This window comes from Rhinolophus ferrumequinum, chromosome 20 (assembly GCF_004115265.2).
Source record: "Rhinolophus ferrumequinum isolate MPI-CBG mRhiFer1 chromosome 20, mRhiFer1_v1.p, whole genome shotgun sequence".
Classification (NCBI taxonomy): Eukaryota; Metazoa; Chordata; class Mammalia; order Chiroptera; family Rhinolophidae; genus Rhinolophus; species Rhinolophus ferrumequinum.
In genome coordinates, this window is record NC_046303.1 from 35,477,578 (window position 1) to 35,504,362 (window position 26,785).

The 26,785-nt window shown below is 37.5% G+C and overlaps 1 protein-coding gene across 1 annotated transcript; it reads right to left on the reverse strand.

The window, feature by feature from the left end:
* Nucleotides 1-253: 253 nt before the first annotated feature.
* On the reverse strand, nucleotides 254-26,785 carry STEAP2 (STEAP2 metalloreductase). Its single transcript, XM_033088766.1, has 5 exons — nucleotides 26,437-26,785; nucleotides 12,949-13,473; nucleotides 9,965-10,492; nucleotides 6,900-7,064; nucleotides 254-4,945 (listed from the first exon to the last, which is right to left on the reverse strand). The coding sequence occupies exons 2-5, from the start codon at nucleotides 13,438-13,440 to the stop codon at nucleotides 4,658-4,660; spliced, it is 1,473 nt and encodes a 490-aa protein (XP_032944657.1). The 5' UTR covers nucleotides 13,441-13,473; nucleotides 26,437-26,785; the 3' UTR covers nucleotides 254-4,657.

Consider the following 26,785-nt stretch of genomic DNA (forward strand, 5'->3'; position numbering starts at 1 on the left):
ATATTTTGAATATTACAGAGTTTTCACAAATATTTATTACACAGTTATAAAGAAGACAGTATTTTCTAAGCAGATACAAAATATCTAATCAAAGATCAAGGCAAGAAAATGAGTATGATAAATTAACAATGGAAAATCAATTCTAATGTGAATTGCAGAATATCCTTTAAAAACTTTTAAAGGTAAGAATTATTGCAGTCTACTTCATTCAAACAATGTTAAACGGTATCATGACAAAAAAAAAACCAAAAAAAACAACAACAACTAAAGGCCAGAATGGATTGATTTTTGACTTCACATAAAGAAACCAAAATTTACAATGGCTTAAATACAGGAAAAGGCAGTCCAAGTAGTGAAGCAGTCAAGATCTTTTTAGTCTCTAACATGCTTTCCTTGGGTGTGGCCTTGATCCTTAGGGCTCCTGTCATATCCATACTGGCAGCAGCAAGATGGAAGAATAAGATACAGAACACATGCTGCTTTCCTTTGAAGAGACTTCCAGGAAGTCACTCATTTGTTCCCCCTACATCTCACTGGCCAACACTCAGTCACATGGGAACACCTAACTGCAAGGGCAACTGAGGAATTGGATGGGCAGCAGCTTTCAAAGAACAGTCCCTGTTCAGGTTGGATATCTAAAAAGCTATGAAAGACCATTAAAGAAAATCTTTAGAGAATACTTCCTAGAAGTTGGCATTTTGGAAATCAGACAAAAGCACCTGGTTTGGTGATTGAATTTAGCCTATCTAGCCACTGGATGTATCCATATAGTCTGTCCTAATTTTGGATGACTTCACGATAGAGATCCAATGATTTGGAAAGCTAAAGATCTCAGTATGTACATGTGTTAGGCTGAACTAAATATTTTTGGTATCATATGGAGAGAATTTCTGAATATTACCACTTTATAATTTTTTTGCATTAAAAATTGAAGAACCTATTCATTACTGTAAAATCCACTATTGAAAGGTAAGAACAGACTGTGTTTCCACTAAGATGATTACAGTTCCATTTAGAGCAATTACATATACTGCATACATACCGGAATTTGTTTTACTGACTTACTGTCATATGAACAATTGAAGATAGTACATCTCCTTTTCTGATGACACGTCACAAATACTAATCTTAACACTGGACAGGTGTATGTTTTACGATGTGTAACACTGCTTTAAGTCGTGAATTTACAAAATAAGTTCAACACAACATTTTAGGCTGAGTAAATACTTGTTTCAAAACAGATTTTATAGACTGATACAGGTTCTTCATAAAGAAATAATGAATTACATTTATGGTACTCCATTTAAAATATCACCTAAGAAACCTTCATTTCACAAATAATTTCACATTTTTTGGGGGAGCTCTATACAGAATTTATTATGAAATAGTTTAATGGTAAAAAGCAATTTAAAAGAATCATATTACATAAGAGATAAACAATACAAAAATTGAATATGATATATTCTTGAAGCCCTTTTACACAAATAATTTTCATAATTTGACTATGAATATACTTTATGTTACTATTACCAAATTAATTTTGAAAGTAAAATTACTTAAGTCAGGATTATGCCAATTTATAAGAAAATAATCAGGTAGTTTAACACTGGAGTTCATTAGCCAATCCTTTATGTAGTACAAAATAATCATCTCTGATAAATACTTATAAATATAATTTATTCATACTTTAAAATATTTTAAAATTTAAATAAAAATCTCTAAATGTAGGCAATCTTGGCTAAATTTCCATATATGCTTTGAAAAATATATGTCAGCATGAATACATTTATATTTAAACATGATTTTTAAAATTATTAATAGAGGAGACAAGAAATCTGCACACAAAACAGGTAAGTAGCATGATTCAGTCCACAATTATTTTCTTCTCAGGAAAAAAATTACTTGATTTTTTTGCATAGGTTTAAGACCGGGTATATTTTCTACATTCTTATAATATTCCCAGGGGCACTTCTCAAAATACAGATTAGGAAACAAATCCATATTACTTTAAAATCCCCTCCACTTTCTCACATCTAGCAAAAACAATTCAATCCTATTTCTGAGGCCAGCGTAGTGACTTAAAAGAAAATGATTATGAATAACAGTGATGAAGAAAAATAATGAGATAGGAAATAGTAAAATAAAGTAATTAAAACTCAAATAAATAAAGCAATTAAAAGTCAATATTTTTGCATTTTTAGAAAGACTTAATAATTAAGAATTATAATGAATATATTACATTTATTCTAAAACTTCAAAATTAATTTCATCTGTGTAAAGGAGAAAAGGAGATATCATTTGAAACAACAGTTACACCTTATATACATTTTCATAAAAACACTTTTCTCGTATTTTCAAAGGCCCCATTTATCTGTCTTAGTGATAATTTTACTTATTGGCTATTTTATATATACATGCAACAATATACTTCAATAGTGCTCTAACTTAAAAATATTTCATTGTATTTTTACCTTAAATGGTGAACCTATGGTCTTAAGACAGTGAAACTTAAGGAATAAGAAAGTATTGAAAGTATGCTGTTGATTTCACTAGTCCACTACAATAGTTTATAGGTGTTTACCTTTAAAAGTTATCACCCAACTGAATTTCTCCTAAGAACTAAGTGATTATCAAGAGGGGAAGAATATAATTAAAGAAAATGGAAAGCTAGAGCAATTAAAAAATAGCAGATATTAAAATCCACCAAGAAAAGAACAGCAGAGAATCATGAGTGACTTAGCAAAGTGACATAATGCCAAGGTAGTGAGAGCCATTGGTGGGAAACGTTATCCTCCATTAAGAAAAAGTCCTTGTACTTTTGGCAGCTGGATTCAGTATATACCTCAATGGGTAAGTTTAGAACTGTTATAATTTCAGAGGAATGCGTATCACTGTATCTTATCTGCATTTTTTTTTTAATTTTATTTTAACAAGAAAAGAGCAAATGGAAAAAAAATCTAGGGCATTCTAACCAAAGTTTGAATAAAATGCAATTTTAGTGTGGAATGTCAGTACTGAAAAATTTTATGAGTAATTTGTGTGATTATATCTCTAGAGTGGATTTATAATGGACCATTTACTCTAATATCCATCCTACTTGCAAATTGCTCCCTAACGAATGGTTGAGCAGGCAGGAGGACTTCTCAAGAAGAGAAAAATTGACGACCAACTCTACAGGGACTTTTTAAGATTCTGCAGGACTTCAGCCATTCATTAAAACTGCTATGGTCCTCTCTCTGCTGGAGTCCCTTACTGCGTAGAGAGCAGTCTCCAGGGTCATGTCCCAGGTAAGATCCCCTCTCCCCCAGGATAAGTGTGGATTATCCCACAAGGAATAATAAATATATGATTGCAATATTTTCATACTTCTTTTGGTACCCACAACTCACTCTAAAGAATGTCAATGACTTTATACAAAAGAGGAAGCCTCTAGATTGGCATCCTGACTGTAATGCGGGGGATGGGTCAGGGGCCATACAGACTAGTGGTTAAAACCACAGCCTCTGAAATGTGACTGCCCAGACTTGAATGCTGGCTCTGCCACTTACTAACTCCATGAGCTTGGGCAAATTACGTAACTTTTCTATCCTTCAGTTTTTCTCACATGTGAAATGAGGATAATTACTACCTCTGTCACGGAGTTGTTTTAAGTATTAAATGGGATAATACAAGTAAAGCGCTGAGAACAGTACCTGGCATGTTATACTCCCTCCATGAACTTCTATAAAATCCTATACCATAGAGAGTGGTGACTGGCTAAGGCGCAACAATAAAGATCAGTTGTCAAACAACTACCTGTGTGTAAACGTAACACTTTCCCTCTGACCAGAAACTATTATAAGATTCCCAGGATTGGAACTATATTAGAAAAATCAATCTCAGAGGCCAGGTGTTACTGGCTTCTCCTTGACAATATCTTAATATGCAAATAGGACTGCTCTGTAATAAGAGAAAGAAGAAAATCTTTCATGAGGTACAGATTATCAGTATGTATTTCCTGTCTCCACGCATTTTAAATACAATTTCGGGTTCAATTTGTCTTTTTAATTTGTGTTTGTTCACATAATCACATTGGTTTTTAAAATTAATTACATTCTTCAAATCCTATCTTAGGAGAGAAATACAGGAATGTTACCACGCACCCTTAGCTAGATGCTAATGTCATGTGTCCTTTCTTAAAACTAATGTACAATTATGCATTTCTGTTTCTTATGCTGGCTAACAATGAAAAACCTTACTTAAGCTTCAGAAAAAAAAAAATGTTATCTATTGAATTATATTAAAACTTAAAATTCTCCTGGTTTGCAAAATTTTCTCAACATCATACTGTATCTACATTATTAACTACAAATATTTTTGCCTGATTGTGGAATGCAATCTCTTAAAATAACAATAGTATTACAGTTGTGCAAAACAAAACAAACCATACCTAAATTTCAACAATAAGTTAACTACAAAAATTCATATTGGCAAAATAGGACATTTGTGAAAAATAATTGGAAGAAAATTCTACCAGTAATTTGGCTGAGAGCACATGGAACAGGGTTCAGCCCACAGCAATCTGACAATGCACTGGCAACTGAACATGGCGGAGGTCAAAGCTAATGGCACGAGTAAGACCTTGATATGGCATCAGCCAGCACCACTTACCATCACATCACATCACTGTAACCCTCTCTGGTGAGAGGTGAGGAACTGTTCCTCCAATACCTTCTTCTAGAAATTGGCTCTTTTCCCAGCCTTTTTTAATTCTCTTTAGCTTTCGGCTTATACATGGCAGAAGTAAAATGCTCTTACCCAGAATTACAATTGAGGGCAAAACAAGAGCAAGAACGAAGTTTGGTGGTGTATAAAACCTGTAATACTCTTCTTCAAAAGCTCGTTTCCATCCATAAATTAAAACGTGGAAAGTGCTTATGAGCAGAGCGACATAGCCAAGTGTAGACTTGGGGCAGGAGAGGAAGGAAAAAGAAAGAATAAGAAAAAATTATTCAAACTCATAAATTAACCCATCCCAGCTATACCATGCTTATGTTTTGATAAAATGATTTTATCTTAACTTACCAAGCTACTCTTTGTTCTCTACTGAATTAAACAATTTAAACATTTTCACATACATATATTTATATATTTATATGCACACTTTATTTTACACACATAAGGCCATACTGCATATCGTTTAATATTCTAATTATTTCATTGATACATATTATATCAAGAACTTTTTCCTCGTGTCATTAAATGTGAAAACATGCCTTTAATGCTGTATAATAGTCCATTGACTGGATGTGCTATAATTTATTTAACTGTTCTTTTTTGTTGATCATTTACTGTTTCCAGTTTTCCTCAACTATAAACAATGTCACTTTAAGCCCTTTTCTACATTTTATTTTACTTCTTTAGAACTGATTTCTAATTGTGACATTGCTGGTTGAAACATCTGACTTTTCCTTAAGTGTGTTAATAAAAACTGCTAAGCTTCTTTATAAAGGTTATCTACATTTCTGCCAGCTGTGCATATTAAAAAAAAGTGTGTGTCTGTATACATATGTACATACATATATATGTATACACATATATATAGTAAAATTAAATGCTGAGGAACATTCTCTTAAATGTATACATACATACTTACATACTAGTTGAAGATATATATAAAAAATCTTATATATTAATATGTAATATAAATAACATTTCAAAGATGTGGCTTTATTCATTATATTAAATGAGGTTATCAAGAGCACTTCAGTTAAGCAATTATAGGTCACAATCTGATAGGTCAGCATTCTGGGTTCCCTAAATTATTATGTTCAATTGCTTACTTTGAGAAAGGGTCTTTTACATAAAATGTAGTATTACACCCATATAATGATATAACGTCTAACCTCACTGGGAAAAGATTAAATCTCTAGCAGAAAATTGTTGCTTGCAAGTACTCATCTAAATTTATAATGATAATTTACACCGTCTAGCACCTTTATCAGAGGGCCTTCTATTTCTTTTCAGGTGTGATCAAACTAGTAGTTGGGAAAGTATTCACATTTTCTTTTCTTCAAAAAGGAAAAATGAATTTCGACAAGGGCTATACCCTTAATCTGAATGAGATTTTTAGATGACTTAAAAACAAAAAGCTCAAGCGAACGGACAAAACCTCCCAAATTTAGTGTGCCACCAAAAACAATTGTTCGCACATTGTGCTGTAAACCACTTGGGTACAACTAATACTGATTTTGTGATAATATAGATAGGGTCTAAGTTTGAGTTATATATTTTTTAAATGTGCAAATTTATTAAATAATGATTACTGGTGGTGAATATTTAACTTATTAAAGAACAATGGTGTTTTGAAACCCTTTTATAGACAAGCATATACATATGTATATAACTTATATGCTAACAAGATTCATAAGGCTGGTTGTTTGTCATAATCCATTAACCTAGTTACCTAGTTTTCCACTGCTTGTGTTCTTTCTTTTAAAATATTCAGAATGACCTTCTCTCCACTTGAATTCAAATTAATGAGTTTTTCTGGACAGATAAAGATGACTCAAAATATAAAATAATTCTTCATTTGGCTAATAATACACTGACTTTTGGCATTAAACTTGATCTAAGCTCACTTATCTCCACTTTCATTTTTTTTCTCTTTTAAAAATAACCTTTCCCCATAGCAAGGCAGGCAATGATATCAAAGCCTTCCAGTAGAATCCTGTACTGGTCTTTCACTTATTAAACCAGAATGGTCCTAAGCTAGCCTCCAAGGATATGTGTTCTCCAAGCTAGATACATAAATGCACCCCCCAAAGGCATTCCTTTTAATAAGAAGCATATTTAAAATGAAAATCTTGACACTTAATCTCTGTGCAGCCCATTCCTTCACCAAACAAAATCCCACATACCTGAATAAAACTGAATTCCCTCCAGTTTAAAGCATTGCTCACTGAAGGGATGGAGGTGACAGCCAGTAGGGAAAGTAAGCCAAGGCTCATTATGCCAAAGGAGATATACATTTCAATTCTCCAAACTTCTTCTTCATTCCAAGAGTTTTCAATATTTGCATGAACCTAACAGAGCAAATGCAAATTTCTTTTATTTGGTAGAACATTAAGTAAATCAGCACAGAGTTCACGCTTGGCATAAGAATACACCACATACGGACATATTTAAGTTGTATTAATTCAATTTAACAAACAGTTATGGAGAACCTACTACTGGATGGCACTGTTTCAGGTGTGGGGGAAAGAGAAGGGAGAATTAAACAAAAAGAGGACTAAGATTCTCTCCTTCCTTGCATACATAGGAGAAGAGTGGGTTGACCTGTCATCACATTTGTAATAGATCACGGTTACAGGGACTCTAGGGTCCTCAGACCATGAAATAACGAGTGGTTGGTTCCTGGGTGACACAAAAGAAGTACTGGCAGTTAGACTTAATTTTGAGGTACTCTTACAAGTTGGTTTAAACTTCATTGAATATTTTGGTGCATTTTGGCCTTAGTTCAACTTAGAATCTAGGACGGGAATTTCTAAACTACTTCTGTATCTTCCTCTCTCACATGAAGATTTATATGTTCATTTAGCTTTCTTCTCACCTTCTTTTCTCCAGAAACCTGAGGTTTCCCTGAGGAAAAAGCCCTACTGAATGCAAATATTTATCTACTTGAATTGTCTCATTATGTAATATGCTTTTCCAATTGTCCAACTACCTCATTTCTATACAATACTTTACCAAGTATCTTTCCTTCACACTGATAATTCATTTATAATCAAGTCAGGCTTGATTAATGCTGGACGTGAGGTATTCTTCATAGGGACTACTTTCAGATGTACATAATATAATCGGAGTGTCAACCAAGGGTTAGACTCTTGGGCTAAAGCTTTGATTTAAATAAGTGTTCATGGTAAACAGATTCTAATTTCACAACAGCTTAACTTTGTCCAGTTCCAGTTAACCAAACATACTTGAAGTTAAAACAAAGAAAAGCTAGTTCTTAGCCATTAGGTCCCTGGAGCAATTATACCAACATGCTGAAAAAAGCCAGAGAGTTCCTCTGTGGAAAAAGGCTCTTCCTATCTTGCGTGATGTCTATACAACCATACCTCGGTGTACCCAGAAGTTACAACCTGGATCTACCTGCCCTCCCAGTTCATTCCTTCATTCCACAAAAATGCTTTCTGAGTGTCTACTATGTGCCAGGCACAGTTCTAGGCATTAGGCATAGATCAATGAACAAAATGGACTAAGATCCTTCCTCTCTTAAACTTACTGAGGAAAGAGTGAAAATAGGGAATATATAAAATGGAGTCATTTTAACCAAGCTGCCAAAGTTATTACTATGAAGGTTGAGGCATGAGGAAAGACTCCATTCTTGTTCTAACTAGCCTGGGAACTTAAAACTTTTTTGAACTTTCTAGCGCTGTGTCAATGTCTGGATACACAACTGGACCTTCAGGTAACCCTCTAGTTATCCCCTGAAGGGCTCACTTATCCAGGCCACCTTGTTTCCCTCTGAAGGACTCATGTATACATCTATCTGATAACCATTATGGAGACCCCTGGGACCTGACCAGACTTCCTGGCACCCGTCTTCCAGTCCACCTGGTATCCAGCATCCTGACTGCCTGACATCTGACTAATAACCTTCCTGGATTAATCCTAGGACTAAGAATGCAGGACTGATAATTCTCAAGATGGTACTTTTTACTATAAGAACTTTGAACGCTTCTTTCTTCCTTGGAACACTTCTGGCTTTTTGTCTAGCTGTGTTCCCAGTTTGCAGACTCCAAGGCCCTTCAATCAATCTCTATCATCTATTTCTAGCAAAGTCTCCAGACTCTTTTTGAGTTTGTTCAACATAACATTCTGAGGAGAGAAGGCAGACAACAGTAACTATAATAAACAAGGAAAACATAAAGGATGTTAGAAGGTGGTAGATCGCTATTGACACAAGAGAACGAGCAGAGTATGTAGGAGGGCCTGGGAGTACCAGGGCTGAGTAGGAAGTAGGTAGCAGAATGTAAAATGGTGTCCAATGCAGACCTCACTGAGGAGGTAGTTTCTGTGCAAATGGCTGGAAGGAGGGTGAAAGCTGGTCGAGCAGATAGCAAAGCCTTAGTATTCAGTTAAGAGAAGTGGTATTTTTTTGGGAAAGAATGGCTTAAAAACATTAATGTGTTCATTTTTTTCTTTTCAGATTATTTTAGGTTGAAATTGTGGAAACAGGCATAAGTACTAGATGCTACATACTTGGACCATGATGCCTTAGTTCCTTATAAAAAGAAAAAAAGCCTTTTCACATTTGTGTTGGTGCAGTGTCCTCGGCTTTCATAAAAAAAAAAAAAAAAAAAAAAAGCTACATCAAAGAGCTTCAATGACAACATTCAAGTCACATTTGCTGAATTGGAATTATTGAGGAAATCATAGCCTCCTCTATCATCAAGCTCCTTTCATGAAGCTTTCCTTGAGATTTTCTTGAGCTAAGTGCTAGAAACCCTTCACTTGAGGAACTAGTATCTTTACGGCTTTTTGATAACAAAAAAAGTGTACGTCTTCTCATCTTGACTTCCTATTCTGTTTTATATTTTCATTGGTTCTAACTGTACTGTATACATTTACTAAGAATTGCCTTAACATTATTGTGGAACACAGCCATTTACAAAACATTAAAATAGTGACATGTTCAGTACTGAACGCAATCATTGCAATCGTAACATTTAAGAAAAAAACCCAACACTTTATTTCTCTACTTTTATTCTGCAAAGAAAGGCATGGTTGCACGTTTTACAAACCTAAATGATTTTGAATTAGCCACATAATTCTTATGCCCAAACATTGTTTAAAAAATACTTTCCCTGCCCAAATATACCAAAATTTCTATTATGAGGTATGTAAAATTGTACTGTTTTTAATCTTATGTTTTACAAATTACATTAAGCATCAGATAAATAACAAGCACGTTCCATACCTGCTGATAAGCCATGTTGAGAAACAAGTATCTCTCTGACCTTCTCATTGGTAAGCAGAGGCTGTAGGCAACGTGCACCGAAGCGAAGAAAAAACTTAGTAATCCAAGCTGTTTTCTGCACTGTAACCATGTCTCCAGCCAAGGTGGAAATCTCCTATACTTGGTGCCGTAATACAGTTGATAAGCAGCTGCCAGGAGACCTGCCAGGTATACCAGGGACAACAAAGTAATGGCAACTATGGGCAGGGTTTTGTTCACAATCTCAATAGGAATCTTGTAAAAGTCACTCTGCTGGTTTCTAGCATATGGATGTATCACGTCTCTGACAAAGGAATAAAGGAAGAAAAACATGGCCAGGCTTATGGCTACTACCACTGGCCCTCTCCACAGAGTAAACAGTCGCAGGGGTAAATTTTCGATCTCCCTGGCTGATGATAATGACCCCAGGTCAACGGGAATGAAATTCAACTGCCGCGCAAGTTCAACAACCTGTTGTCGAGCTTGAATATTGTTGCTGCAGATATAAACCTGTAGCAAAAACAAAAGACGCATCATTACTATTGTTGTTTATAAAAATGGTAATGATCCCACACTCCACTTAATCTGTGGAGCATCACTTGTGGCAACCTTGAGTGATGCAAAAAGTTAAAGAGATAAAGCATGTATTATGCAATTTATTAATAGATTAAAATAGTGTCATAGAAAACAAAGCGCCTGCTACCTGTGATGGCTTGAAAATAAAATGCAGAAGAATCTACTAGAACCTGAGGTCAGGAAGTCCTCAGTGGAAAGGAGGCAGGAGGAGAGCAAGGTTTCTAGATCACAGGTTTCTGGTTCAGTGGTACTTGCAATTTCAGGTCTTCCCTTCACTGGGGGGCTTGGTGGAGTCTGAGCTGCAGACCGTGCCTCTCCGCCCTCCAGCTCTCTCTCTCCCTCAGGGAACAGGGTGGGCTGGTCATCCAGGCTGTCCTGAACAGCATTTAGTTCTGGGACTGCAGTGATTCTGCCTAGTAGAGTGATTGCAAGCACTTTAGAGATATTCGGCAAGAGAGAAGGTGGGCATGGACTCTGGATGAATGAATTTGCAATTAAAACCTCTAAATGATGTCATAATTCTGTACTATTTATAAAATTTATCTTTTGGCTAGGAAACCAATTTACCAAATATTGCTGAAAAACCGCAAGTACATTATTTCATTGGTCAGAATAGTATTATAAGGCTTGGTTAATTTAAAAAGTAAATCAACGGCCATTTTCTAAGACTAAGGTGTTAACTCTGTAGGAACTCTAATGACCTGATAGGTGGCGGTGAGAGTGGGCTTTCGAGCTACCAAAACCTTAGATATAGTACTGCAGTTGAGAATTCAACAAATACTTATTGAGCACCAAATTCATTGCTGGAGTAAGCCACTATTACTTATGGGTAGGTCATCTCACTTTGGGCTAGAAAAATATTGCTATAAAGTCTTTGAGAGGTATTTGGGAAAACAAATTCCTAAATATATCCCAAAAGATGTTTATATAAGTGCTCTGGAATAGACCACACTGAAAATATTTGCACGCTAAACCTATTTACATTATGCTGACAATGGAAAGCTCTTTGGATTATTAATTTTACCTAATATTAGCCAGATGAATGACAAAGTTTATACTATTTTACAAATGTTCATGAACTTTTAAAATGGAGTGGGGAAGAATACCTACATACCAAAGAAATAAGGAAAAGTGTTCTAAATTAATTTATTATAGTTGTAACAATGGTGAAGTAAACTCTTTTATTCATTGGGGAAAAAACCCTACAAATTATAAATAAAATTTTATAATAAACCTAAAAGTAGAAACCAAACATTCATAATAAGGACATGAACACTATGGGATACAAATGCAGCTATTTCTGTTGCTCACTTAGAATTTAATCACTGTTCCACGAATTTGTGGTTGTTGTTAAACAATTAAAATTATCACAGATATAGGCAAAGGATTAAATTTAGATTTATCCTGAATTTATTTGGTCTATATCCATCACTAAACTTTAGAGGATATGCAAAAGGAATTAAAAAAAAAAATCAGAAATAGCCTCTAGGAAATTTGGAAAGTATATATTCTTGAACTAGTCTTCCAAATTAACGACGTGAAAGTGAATGGTTGTTATTATTCTGATATGCTACATACAATGATATAATGCTTCCATTTATTTTCTAAGGCATCTAGTCAACTTTCTTTATGGATAAAAATAATAAAAGTATTTTATCATCATGCTTAATTATAATGCATAACCACACCTTGAAAAGATTTTTAAGGTGCATGATTCTGTATGTTTACCTATAAAAGTTCTCATTCCACAAAGCCTTTGATGGAGCTTCCCATCTGCTTTATTCTCACGTTGAACTAGATAGAACCCTTAAACTAAAAGAGAACCTAAGAAATGCGATCTGCCTCTACCCTCCCCACACAGATTAAAACCCACACTTAAGATAAAACAAACTGGACTATTTTAAATTCTATGAATAATCTATGTAAAATAAAAAGGTAAGTACCTAAAGCATTCTTTTTGAGGATCAGACTATGTAGTATTTCATACAGAGACAGAATACAAATAGCTGCAAGAAAGGAAGAGGGAAGATGAAAAAGAGGGAAGAAGAAAGGTTGGGAGGGAAAGAGGGAAAGAAAAAAGACACGTGTGCTACTGTTTCTATTACTGAGGAAGCAAGGAGAGACACAGCGGCCTCTTTATTCATCAGCTAAGCTGGCCTTTTCTTGAATTAGCTGCTTATGGCAGGAAAGTCCAAATTATTTGCTCAGCTTTCCACATTATTTTGAGAGTAGAAAAAAGTGGCCTTAACTTTCAAGAGCTCACACATGCTTTTCAGAATGATAATCACTGTGGATGTGTGTTAGTAAGAATTTGGTTTTTAAATGTATAATAGTTGTTTACTTACATACAAAATACCAAAGAAATAAGAATAAAGTTTAAAAATACACACCTGCCGGCTGGCATCCTTAGGGCCTAACTGAAGTGCCCACGCTGAGACAACATTAAATCCTTTGACAATCAGGGAGTCCGGGAATAAGGAAGCCAGATATTCAGCATTGGACTCTGGGTATTGGTTTATCCTCACGTTATTGCTCACATCAATCAGGACTTTACCCACCAGCAGATGTCTCAGGTCCCAGAGGGAGGTGTAGTGTTCTCTATGTATAGCAACAAAAATTATATTGGTTTTCGTCAGCGCGTCTTCATGGTGAGTGACATCTACCACATGAGGAAAAAATTCGGAAGCAAACTTAGGATTTCGACTTCCTATGACCACATGGTAGCCACATCTAATAAGTCGAATGGTCAGAGATTTGGCAAAGTCCCCACTTCCGATGACACCGACGGTGACCTTCCTTGCATCTTTGATACCATTTATGCCATTAGGCAAAAAAGTATCGCTAAGGCTCTTAGGGCTCCCCAACATAGAGATGGATGCCATGATGTGGACTCTTCCAAGATCACCAGGGATAGCCTAGGGAAGAGAAAACAAACGGTTCATCTGTTGCCTATTTCCAAACACTGATACACTTCTAGACATTACAATAATGTCCCTTATTTTTAGAGGTTAAAAATTTTTTTTATTGGGGCATATAGGGAACAGTGTGTTTCTCCAGGGTCCATCAGCTCCAAGTCATTGTCCTTCAATCTAGTTGTGGAGGGCACAGTTCAGCTCCAAGTCCAGGTGCCATTTTCAATCTTAATTGCAGGGAGTGCAGCCCACCATCCCATGTGGGAATCAAACCAGCAACCACGTAGTTCAGAGCTTGCGCTCTAACCAACTGAGCCATCTGGCCACCCCTAGAGATAAAATATTTTGACAAGCTATGTAACCTAGAACACAACCAGACACAATCTGTAAGCTAAAACAGGATCTTGAAATAGAAAAATGAACTGTCACAAAGTTGATGTGTGAAAGTGGGGCTTCTCGTATTTTAATGTGCACACGAATCACCGAGAATCTTGTTAAAACGTAGATTCTGATTCAGTAGTTCTGGAGTGAGGCGCAAGATTCTGCATTTCTAATAAGGTGACACAGTTGGTCTGCGGACCCCCCTTTGAGCAGCAAGGCAATAGGGCACAAAACAAAGAGACTGATGCTTTCACTGAGAACTTTTTAAAAAACACAGTTCTAACAAGTCTGATTACCCAGGTTCTCAGCAGATCAGAGGCAGCAAATTGGAAATGTTGCTAGAGATAAAAAGGACTGTGCTAGAACGGGATAGCATGCAGGATAACAGAAGACAGAAAAAACCACAAAGAACTGCTTACATCCAAACTATCTAGAGTCACTTGAGGGTGGAGTCTACAAACTATCCTCTAGCGCGTGACTTTATTATTAAATGAGAGTAAGATAAATCAACTACTAAAAAAAGTGAACCCTGGCACGTAATATCGCCAGAAAAATAGGCATCAAAATATAGTAAAGGATTAATTAAATATCATTGGCTTCCATCATTCACCCTACATCCTATAACTTGTCACTGAGAAAGACAGTTTCCCCCGGGAAAAGGGTGTTAGTAAGGTATTTTATGGCCTTAAATGACACAATACTTATGAAATCTTTTTCTTCTCCTTTTATTCATTGGTGGAATAGAATATGATACAGTTATTCCTTCTGGAAAAATCTCTCAAATTCTATTTAAGTGACTAATGTCTGAAATGTTCATAATAACTTCCTCAAGAATACCAGTCCAAGTGCCATGAATCAGTGTCACTATTGGGTCTGAATGAAAAAGACTCTCATTCCCTCGCTGCTGCACAACTTCTTTCATGCTAACACCAGATGTGGAACACTTCAGAGGATTTAATGGATTTTACAGGAACAGTTAGAATGTTTCAAAAACATGTTTTTAGGGATTTTACTAAATGAAAGTTGAAACAACCAGAGCCAGGAAAATTCATTTTTTAACCCTAGAAATGGATCACATTCAATGACTCCAAAGAAATCAGTAAATTAATCTTAAGAAAGACGATGAAATATTACGTAATACTCATGGTAGCACGTTCTTGTGCCAGCTTTGTTTGTGCTTTTTATATGAACTGATTGAATCCCCACAACCCTCTGTGAGATTGGTGCTGATATTGTCCATTTTGAAGATTAATTAATTTGTCCAAGGTCATAAGAGAGAAATTGAGGGAGCCAGGATTAGAATCCAGGCAGTCTAGCTAAGGCATGTATCATCTGGGTGCATGTAAGGAATTTAAGGAAGCGCTTTTTCTTTAGGTGTGGGAGGGGGAAAAGAGAAGGGTAATAGTTGCGCTTACATTAGTATATTCGCCTTCTTTGGCCGTGTCACTACGCCTAAGCATTATCTAGTGATCGTCATGCCTGACTCAGATCCTGGGGAAGGAGAACATTATTTTTGAATCTATTACGCATGCTTCATTTCACATTTTTCAAGATAGAAGGGGTGGTAATTATCGGCTTTCCCTTGATTGATTCCAGGTACCCAGAAGGCCAGGAGGGGTTCGGAGGCACCAGGGTAGTACCAAAGCATCAACATCCTCTTGGAGAAATCGTGGGCTATCTTGGGATTCAGGAGCAGTTAAAGGAACCAGAAGCAATTAAATTGCTCATTTCCTTTGACGACAATTCAAGGTGAACTGATCGCCTTACCCCTAATCATTTATGTTTTCTAAGGGTGGAAGGCTTACTACACGCACACACAGGAACCCAAGTGTCCTGTAGCTCAGTCTCAAGTTCCTCTGAGTAGAGACTGCAGCATCTCCCAAAAAATAGGAATTGCAAAAAAATCTTTAAACCTAAGAAATCATGATGATCGAGGCCTTTTCAAACTAAAAATGAAACAAAAGCAAAACAACAACAGGTATCTGCTTGTTTTACAAAGCGAGTTCAAATCCCTTCAGTAAATCAGAATGTGAACTGGCAAAAATACATTGGGCTCTAGTAACGTCACCTATGGGCCCCTCGTTACACCATGTATTTTATACATATTTATGGGTGACTCTGTTCTAACAAGTTTGGGCCTTATTCACATTATATTTCTAATGGCAAGTTCTAACTGAACACTTTAATATTGTGACTGTGGCTACAAATAAAAGTGGGCCTAATAATTGAGGCTCTTCATTATAGTTTTAAGGAATGTAAAAGCATCCATAAGAGAGAGGGAAAAAAAAAAAACCTTTAAAGGATCTGATGGCTTATTTGTGTATTGTTGAAAGCATGTAATACTACGATGTGCTTGTTGCTACATCATAGTTCACAATGTTTTCATATATAATATTATCTTATTTAATTCTCAAATGGCTGTGTAATATATCTTATTCCCATCTTAAAGACAAGAAAACAGGCTCAGGGGAAATTTAGCAATTTACTTAAGACAATGCAGTTTGTAGCGACTCAACCAGGATTCAAATGTGAGTCTTCCCATCTCTGCTCATTCTACAACTGCAGTTCAAACATTATATGGAGAATCTTAAAACTGTTTACATCTCTAAATGTCAGCCATAACTATATTCTTTAAAAGCAACACTAACTTTAAATACTGTGTTTCCCCTTTAAATAAGACCTAGCCAGACAATCAGCTCTAATGCATCTTTTGGAGCAAAAATTAATATAAGACCCGGTCTTATTTTACTATAAGACCGGGTCTTATGTAATACAATATAGTATAATACCGGGTCTTATATTAATTTTTGCTCCAAAAGATGCATTAGAGCTTATTGTCCAGGTAGGTCTTATTTTCAGGGAAACAGGGTAGTTACCATATGAATCTCAGCTTAGGAAAATTTTAGGTAAATCCAAAGCTATATGCTTAGGAATTCCAGCTACAAAACAGATAAAATATTGAAATAATTCCAATTTTTAGATCAAAACCAACCAAAAATCTAAATTTATTAACAGCGCAAAATAAAACATGAATGGTTGCTAGGTAACTCTTGGGAAACCCTGGATAGCAACCCATTTGTCTTCTGGGGACTCTGCTGACCCCCTGAAGGTGTGTTTGCTTATAGAGGGAGGGAAGAAGAAAGGGCTAAGATGTGTGTCGGTATCTTGTGGAACTTATCCATATACAGACCTAAAAGCAACCCATCCCCACAAGCTATGGCTAACTATCTGGTGCTAAGACACTGGAGCAAAAGCTCATCAATCAATTTATAATTTGCTAAGCTACTGTTTGGATCACTTGGTTCACAGCTGAGTTGAAGTTAACACTTGTGATAGCCATAAAACAACAGGTTATAAAAATGAATAATGTCAATATCTGAAGGAGGTTTACCTAGTATTTTAAAAAAAGAATACTAAACACCTTACATTGTAAATTTCCACAGACAAAGAATGAAGCAATTATAATCTAAGGACAAGATCTACCCTGCTGTGACCCAGCACGAATTTATCAAGGCCAGTGTGTGCTTTGCACATTAGAGATAAAGGACAAAGAAGCATGGTGCTTACACTCAAGGAATTTACACTCTAGTTAGGAAGAGACAAGATGTATTTAGAATAGAAAGCAGAAAAAACCTCACATCAGCATATAATTAAAAACTAGATTGTACCATGTTTTCTAGAGCATACTCTAGAAAACCAGGGAGAATAAATACCACATGGTGTTCCCTTACCTCAAGTCATTCATATATATAAAATTGTATTTACAAAATAATCTCTGAATTACACAGAACTTTTTCAAGCCAGGTTGATGCTAGAGCACTACAGGTTCATTCTGGCTTAAAACTATAAGGACTCAAAGTTAAGTTTGGTTTTCACTGAACTTACCTTACTGGTTTCAAAAATATAAAGTTATCACTGGTCTATAGCAATTAAAAAGCATATGGAACAACTAAATATATATTTAAAAATCTGATTAAAAAATGGGCCTGTGACCTAAATAGATATTTTTCCAAAGAAATCATACAGATGGCCAACAGGCATAGGAAAAATTGCTCAACATCGTTAATCACCAGGGAAATGCAGGAGAACAACAATGAGATACCACCTCACTCCTGTGAGAATGGCTGTCATCAATAAATCAACATACAAGTGTTGGCGAGGATGTGGACAAAAGGAACCCCTTGTTCACTGTTGGTGGGAATGTAAACTGGTGCAGCCACTATGGAAAACAGTATGGAGGTTCTTCAAAAAAGTAAAAACAGACCTACTGTATGATGCAGTTATTCCACTTTTGGGTATTTATCTGAAGAAAACAAAAATATTAACTCGAAAAGACATACGAGTATGCGCTCCCATGTTCAATATAGCATTATTTACAATAGCCAAGATATGGAAACAACCTAAGTGTTCATCGATAGATGAATGGATAAAAAAGATGTGGTACATATATAGAATGGAATATTACTCAGCCATAAAAAAGAATGAAATCTTGCCATCTGCAACAACATGGATGGACATGGAGGGTATCGTGCTAAGTGAAATAAGTCAGACAGAAAGACAATACTGTATGATTTCACTTACATGGGGAATATAAAAGACAAAACAGAAACAGACTGATGAATATAGAGAACAAACTGGTGGTTGCCAGAGGGACAAGGTGAAGGGGATTAAGGTGTAAAAAACTTCCAATTATAAAATAAATAAGCCATAGGGATGTAATGAACAGCATAGAGAATCAAAAGTCGGTAATACTGCGATAACTTTGTATGGTGACAGAAGGTAACTAGACTTATTGTGGTGGTCGCTTTATAATGTAGATCAATATTGAATCATGAAGTTGTACACCTGAAACTAATACAATATTGTAAGTCAATTATACTTCAATTAAAAAAAATGTTAAGTACATGGAAACAGTAGAGAGTTTTTCATAAACCTATTCAACTTAAAGGATTGTCCTTCACTCTGAAAATATGTCTTTCCTACATTTTTGGGTCCAAGTGTCCTTTCTTCATAAAAGGATAGTGATAATAGCCGTTTGAGTTGGCAGTCCTCTAAAGATCCCCTCCCTCCTTTTTATTTTACTGTAAAACCTGTAAGCTTGACGAGCACGGACTTAGCAGACATTAGGAAGCTTTCTATATGAAAGTGCTCCTTTCTAGAGAGGGCAGAAAAGCTCCCTACAGCTGGTGATGTCTGCTGAATACTCAGGTGAACACATTCTGAAGATGAAATATCAAATATCCCAATCTAATTTTCTGTGAGTGGTGATTTTTACATCATGACCTCTGGGTTGCACAAAGATAATCTAATTTCTCTTGATATTTAAATAAACAAATTTATACCTGTGACAATACAGAATTTCTTTGATGGAAGAGGTGGATTTTTTTTTTTCCAGGTTTTTATTTTTTGGAAGACGTTTTTAAGTCCTTCAGAAAACCCCAGAAGCAAAGCTACCATTCTGTTTGACAAATCAGACTGTGATTTCCGAAGCGGCAGTGATCCAGGTGTGGTCCCTGCACCACCATCCCCTGGGAACATGTAAGACATGTCAATTTTCAGGCCCTACCCCAGACCTCCTAAATCAGAAATCCTGGGATGGAGCCCAGCAATCTGTATTTTAAGAATCCTTAGGGGATCCTGATACGTGTGAAAGTTTGAGAATAACTTCCCTAATGTAATGCAGTCCAACTACTATTCGCTGTTTGTTTGAATATTAAAATCCACTTAAGTTAAATGATTAAATTCTTTCCTTTAGCTGAAACTCTTGGATAATTGGTACGCAACCTCATTTAAAAATCCTTTTCCAAAAATTATGAAATAGTAATTTTATTAAAACTATGTAGATTTATTCTTTGAAATTCTGTTTATATTGCAATTGTAAATGATTTATTAATAGTTCATACTCAGATATGAGTGTCTTTTGGTGTTCATGTTTTATAGAACCAAAGAATTATCAGAAAATAAATATAATAGCCTTATAGCTAAAGCTTCACTAACTCTAAGCCTCCCAGACCCTGCAACCAGAATTTTCATGAGACAAATTTAAAATAAGCAGTCATTTCTATGATATTTCCTAGGCTCAGTATGTAGTCAATATATATGTTCATATGGGTATGATTTTATGACATTTCTAGACCCTAAGTCACCAAAACAAAACATCATATATTTATTACTTTGCAATAGTAGGGCAGGAAAGAATTTAATACATGTCACAAATATTTTCAACAAAAAAAGCTTTCTGATTAAATTTAGGTTAGTTTACAAATTCAATTTCAAAAATTCATTTCCCAAGGACTTCAGTTAACAAAAGTTTAGAATCCTCATCAATATATTAAAGCAACAACTCCCCAATAGTTCCCCACCCATTTTTCTTCTATATATCGGACAGAGGAGAATGCTATATGCGTCCCTCCGTCCAACTCACCAGCGTAGCCATGTGCCTGTGCATACCTGGGCTTTCATAACAATACAAGTTAACATGATGACCAACAGGTATGGTCTAAAAGGAAGACATAGCAGTAGCGGGTCATAGCATGGCTGAAATAATTTCCCCATCTGATAACCTTGCTGCAAATGGTACTTTGAGATAAGGATACTTATGTTTATTGGCTAGCAAATATAACTTTTCCTGTGTTGCATAACTCACTTATAAATAAATAATCTTCTCTGAAAGGCCTGACATTCTAGCTTCTACGCAAACCCATTTCCCTGATTTCAATGCAATACCATAAAACAGGTTATAAATGGCACCAATGCCCATTGGGTGCTATGAATTTTAGGGATCTCTGGTGATTGAAATTAATTTAGAAATCAGCCCACAGCCAAAGATCATAATGATAGTCATCCATCCATCCATCCATCCATCCACCCCTAACCATTCGCCTATCCAATATCTTATTGAGCCCCATCCACCAGGCATTTGGCTAGGTGCTGACACTCCAAGGATACAAAACAGGCACTGGCTTCCTGGCTATCTAATCAGTATGATAAAGTCATGGATGTTGAACTATACACAGCAACTAAAAAAAGCTTTATCGAGGTGTAATTTACACATCATAAAATTTACCCACTTTTTAAGTGTATAAATTAATAATTTTCAGTAAATTTACAGTTAAGCAACCATCACCACGATCCAATTTTAGAACATTTCCATCAGCAGTACCTGTTATTACTCAAATTTTAACAAAATTGGACAAGAGTAAATGCCTCTTTAAAAAAAAAAAAAAATTCTGCCTCCCTCAATGTTCTGAAAGCCCCACTGGCGTTCATACACACAGCAGAGTGTGACCCGAGGTTTGCTGACTCTGCTTGATGCTATGAGAAGAATAGAAGGTCCCACCATTTGGTTAAGCAGAGAGGCAGAATTGCAGTCTCCGAGCTGCCTCTTCTCACAAGGGGGAACGACTACTAAAACAGTGGTTTTCAACTCCAGCTGCACACTGGGCTGTAAAACCCACTGACACGTAATCCCCACCCCACCAACCAGATTTTTATGTAATGGTCTGGGGTTCAACCTGGGCATCAAGATTTCTTTTCGGAGACCATCTGATGTTTTAATATGCAGCCAAGATTGAAAACACCTCTATTAAGAGATTCAGGATTCAACCTAATGCTTATTTTGGTATTTGGAGATTCCAGATGTGGCTTTTTGATCCTCAATTATGCCCATGTTGACATTGTTGTTTGTAATAATGAAAAACAACACTAGTGAGAGAATAACAGTTGCCCTTGAACACAGGAAGCTGAAGGATTTGCATGCAGACCTTTCCCCTTTCCCACTCGGGCAGGAAGTGTATTAGAAGGTCCATTCACTATTTTGCAATTTCCTCTCTTAGTTTTCTGGAAGGGCAGTGTCATTCCTTAAAATGTGTCATCCAACACACAGCATACTTTCTTCCTGTTGTTTCCATAAGATTCGAAATACAGAATGTTCCAGGGATGATCTCTCTTTCTTCTGTCTGACAAAGGGCTCCTCTCCTCAGTTCTCCAGGCATAGGTTTTGCTGACATGAGCAGATGAGAGTTTCTAAGTGGGCTGCCTTGTTCTAGAATAATGCCTATCAAGCTTCAGTGTGAATATCATCACCTAGGGATCTTGTTAAAATGCACATTGTGAATCTCTAGGTCTGGATGGAGTGAAGCTCAAGATTCTGCATTACCCCCAAGCTCCCAGGTGATGCCTGTATCCATGGTCCATGGGCCACACCTTGATTAGCAATGTCCTAGAGTCCCTCTACTTTTTGATTTGTTGTTATTTACGGGTCATACAGACGAAATAATTGAAACGACTATGGCACTGATAGAAAGTTTTGTTTCTGTGGTGTTGAGATTAAAGGACTGGCCGAGGCTTCTGAAATCAACTTGTTTTTTGAGTGCATTTCCTTTGTTAAATGGAAAACAAAGAGGTTGCACTTGACTCCTGCAGTCCTTTCCAACAATAAAATTCTTTTGTTTTCAAGTCTTAAAGTTATATGATAATGGTAATATCACTATCTTATATTTAACACTGTGACACTTCAACTTTATGAGCTCAATCTAAAAGTGTGATTTAAGTAGCACATGGCTCCCTGAAATATCAAGGTCACAGTTTCCTTTAATGGACATTTGACTTGCTGTATGCATTTAATACTTGAAGTATATTATCAAGATATGATAATTTTATTACATTCAGCTATATAGCCTCTTAAGATTTGCAGCTTAGAAGGGTTTTTTTGACATTCCTCTGGCTGAATGGCAGCTGTCATCCTATATAAATTTATAAAAATATAACCTAATTTATTTCACATATAAACATCTAGGGAATTAATTAATGGATGATAGTAACTCTGAAAGGGCTGTCCTCAGAGATCTTGATGACATTCAAAACCTGCTGATTTACATATGTTATCAAGAAAATGTAATCCTCCATGGCTACGAGATGGGGTAGGTGGATTTTTGACTTTGCAAGGCCACATCTGAAACTTTTTTTGTCTTTCCTACAAACACCCAGTTCCTTTGAGGTTCATGGCACCTCATAAGACCCTTTTCCCAAACGTACTGCTGTCATCTACTGACTTTTAGTTTATTCTTTATCACTGGTGACTTGGGCCCCCCAATACATATTTAGTTTTCCTCACTACCCCAACCGTTGTCATCCTTCTCTAGTACTACACCGTTCAAGGGGATGAACCATTCAACCTCACGGCCTCTTGTTTCCTTCACTTACTCATCAAAGTCCATGAATTTTTGCCTCCACCCCACCTCAGTCACTCACTTTCTGATATCTCCAAACACTATCTCCTAGCCTTCTAATAATCTTAGTGAAATATTCACACTGATAATTCTAGACAGAGGAAATCTGATTCATGGAACTCACTATTTTCTCACTCTCCATTGATCTCCTACTGGTTTCACTTTATCCATCCTGGATTCCATAGTATGTATTATATTTATCATCACTTGTTTAAAAAGATTGACTCTTGTTGTGGATTAAATGTTTGTGTCCCCACCCCACACCTCCCCCCACCCCTGGCTCCCAGTTCATACGTTGAACTACTCCCAATGTGAAGGTATTAGGAGGTGTGGACTTTGGGAGATTAGGTCATGAGGGTAGAAACTGATGAATGGGATTAGTGGCTTTATAAAATAGGTCTTGGAGAGCTCTCTCCCCCTTTTGCCATGTGAGGACACAACAAGAAGATGGCAGTCTATGAACCAGAAAGTGGGCTCCCATAAGACACCGAATCTGCCAGTGTCTTGATGTTTAACTTCCAGCCTCCGGAACTGTGAGAAAGAAATGTTTTTTATTTAAGCCACCCAGTTTATGGTATTCTATTATAGCAGTCTGAATGAACTAGAACAGCTTTCTTGCTCTCTATCACATCCACTTGACAAAACTCTAGGCCTGAAAGAAAGGATACCTGGGTATCCATTTTCTGTATCCAAGTTGATGAAGGCTGCCGAAGAAAATCAGACAACTGAGCTCATTAGTGTCACCTTAAATTCATGATCTCCAGCTTCACCCATCAAACAGTGTGTCCACTTCTATCCTGGAGACCACCCCCTTTCTTTTCCCAAGGGGCGGTAGTTATTATCTCCTCGGAGACATCTCAAACTTAATAGGTTCAAAATAGAACTCTTTTTTTCCCCCATCCAGACCTGTTCCCATTCATCCAGGTTTTCTCATCTCAGTAAATGGTACCGTTACCCACCAGCTGCTCAAGTCAAAAATCTGGGATTCATTCTCTAGTCCTTCCTTTCCCTTCCCCTTGGCATAAACTCCAACACCAACTCCTGTTCTCCAAAATATTTCTTAAATCCCTCTCCACTGACACCAGCTTAATCCAAGTCTCTATCATCTCTCACCTAAACTCTGCAAACATTTTCCCTCTACTTTCTTCTTTGCCTCTTTCCAAATCATTCTCCACACAGCCCCTAAGATCATCTTAAAGATGAGCTAACACAAATCAGATGATGTCTCTCCCCTCGTTAAAACTCAATGGCTGGGACGGTCGGGTGGCTCAGTTAGTTTGAGCAAGAGCTCTGGGCAACCGGGCTGCTGGTTCGATTCCCACATGGGCCAGGGAGCTGCGTGCGCCCTCTGCAACTAGCATGAAGTCAATGAGTTGCCGCTCAGCTCCTGGGTGGCCAGATGGCTCAGTTAGTTGGATCGTGGGCTCTCAATCCCTAGGTTGCCAGTTCGACTCCCTCAAAGCCCTCATTGAGCTTGGCCCTTGCACACCTCTCCAATCTCATCCTGTACGACTGTTACTCCCTACGATCCAGCCACAGCATCCTTTAGAAAAGGCCAATCTCTTTCCCATCTTGGGAATTTTGCACATGTAGTGAATCAGTAGAATGATTCACTCCGTGTTTTGTTCTGTTTTCCTTTCAGGCCTTGTTAAGTGTCCTTTGTAATTATCTTACGTAATTGTTTCTTTACTCATTACTATTTCTTCCACCAGACAAAAAGCTCCTTGAGGGCAGAACCAGGTTTGTCTCGTCCATCACTGCCTCCACATAGGAAATAAGAATGCAATAAATATTCTTTGTTGTTGAAGGCATCTAAAAATGTCAGGACCAAGAGAGAGCTCAGAGGCCTCTAGGTCAGACCTCTCTTTCTGCTGATCAAGACATGTGGACCCAAAGGGGATAAGTGGTATGTCAATGTCATAGTTCTGTCAATGTCATGGTTACTAACTGAGCACAGAATAAATGCATTTCCTCAAGTCCTGATTATGTCCTGCAGCCTTAGTCTTTCAAACTTTTGGTGTGCTTTCTTTCTCACCTTTCTAACTCATTTATGATCCTTTCTTTAAATATTTGTTTGCCTTCATCTGTGCTTTTTCAGTATTAAAATGTAATTATGCTCATTAACTACAAGTACATTTTCCCTGTTACCAGTACAATAAAAAGTGACTTCGATACAGCTTTTCATTTCATTTCTGCACAATTAGCTTAGTTGATTATTACTGATACTGTTTCATTCCTTCACAAGCCCCCCCCAAAGACTGACTAGCTAAGAGAGAGAAACTGCGAACTGTTTTCTAAATACTCTGCAAAATATCTAGAATGGGTATTTTTCTTTTGTAAATAGCTTTTAAGCTATGAAACAACAGAAGTAGAGACAGAGTAAAAAATATATATAGCCTTAGAGGAAAAAACAAAACAAAACGGAGGCAATCAACACAATGAAGAAATAATAAAGGTGGAAAAAGTGTGTATGGGGTGGGATGGGGGCAGTGGTTTGGAAAGAGAACTAAAAAGGTGCCCAGTAGTGGGGCTGTTAACTGGTCTATAATCAAATCAAAGCCATGAGGGTGGGGGAACTCAAATTCTATTTCTCCCAGTTTCATCCATAGTTGTGAGAGATAATTAGCCATAGCCTGTAATAAGTTTTTCCATCCAAAAAAATGAACTGCCTGAGGAGTAAAAACTGACACCAATTCTTCTCCAAAAAGTGGGGAAGATAATAAATGGAAATCTCTCGACAAAAATTCTCTTTATCTCTCTGCCCTATTTTAAGAGCAAGATTTTTAGGGCATAATTTTCAACAAGTTTTGGCTGAGGCTGAAGACAGGATTCAAAGGTAATTTAGGACATTCAAAGACGAGGCCAATTACTTCTAACACATAATGGCCTAAACACATCACGGTCACATAACTGGGTAATAAACAAAATGACTACTAGAAATACTTCCCTGTCCCAGTGCTGTCTGATCTTCAATGAAATGGGCTGCACCAAGCCTAAAAGTGGTAGGTAGACTATCAGGGAAATAACCTTTCCCTCTGGGGCACATCCTACCTGGGACGATGTCTTTCCTGGCCTCTACTCTCCAGGGCCCAATCTCAGGACTATCTGGGAGCTCTACGAAGACCGAGGGGGCGGGGGGGAAGAGAACGGAATCGGTGGAAGAGACACCTTTCCCCACCGTTCCCACTCCCCACCTCAAGGTGCCAGGAAATCAGGAACCCCGCCAGCTCAGGGCGGACGCCCTCGGAGGGCGCGGAATCCCAGGAGGATGCATGCAGCGCGTGGCGCCGCCTGCATCTTGACCCTCAACTACGCCGCCGACACTTCGTCTCGCGTGCTTTTCGGACCCACTCACCTGCGCGCCCTCCACGCCGGGCAGAGGCCAGCCTGGCAACCCCCCGGGAGCGGCGTCAACTCCCCAGGGGCCCGCCCGGGCTCCAGGGCCTAGGGACTGCGCCTCGGCTCCGCGGATGCAGGGTGGCCGCCGCGGCGGTCGCGCTCCGGCTGCTCCTCCGCCGCCCCAGGCTGGATCGCGTAGAGCTGGAGAGGAGGCGGAGGGAGGGAGGCGCGCGGAGGCCGGCCTGGCGGTGACGCGCCGCGAGGGCTACGCGGAGGGAGGGCGCTGAGCCAGGAGCCCGCCCGCGGAGACCGGTTGGAGGGCCAGGCGGGCGAGGTGGGAGAGCCGCGGAGCGCAGGGAGGAGTC

What these genes read in the sequence shown, in the direction of transcription:
- STEAP2 (XM_033088766.1), bottom strand. Translation starts at nt 13,440, where the DNA reads ATGGCATCCATCTCTATGTTGGGGAGCCCTAAGAGCCTTAGCGATACT. An exon ending in TCAACATGGCTTATCAGCAG is followed by an intron (nt 7,065 to 9,964) that starts GTATGGAACGTG and finishes TTGCTCTGTTAG; the next exon opens with GTTCATGCAAATATTGAAAA. An exon ending in GGGAATTCAGTTTTATTCAG is followed by an intron (nt 4,946 to 6,899) that starts GTATGTGGGATT and finishes TCCTGCCCCAAG; the next exon opens with TCTACACTTGGCTATGTCGC.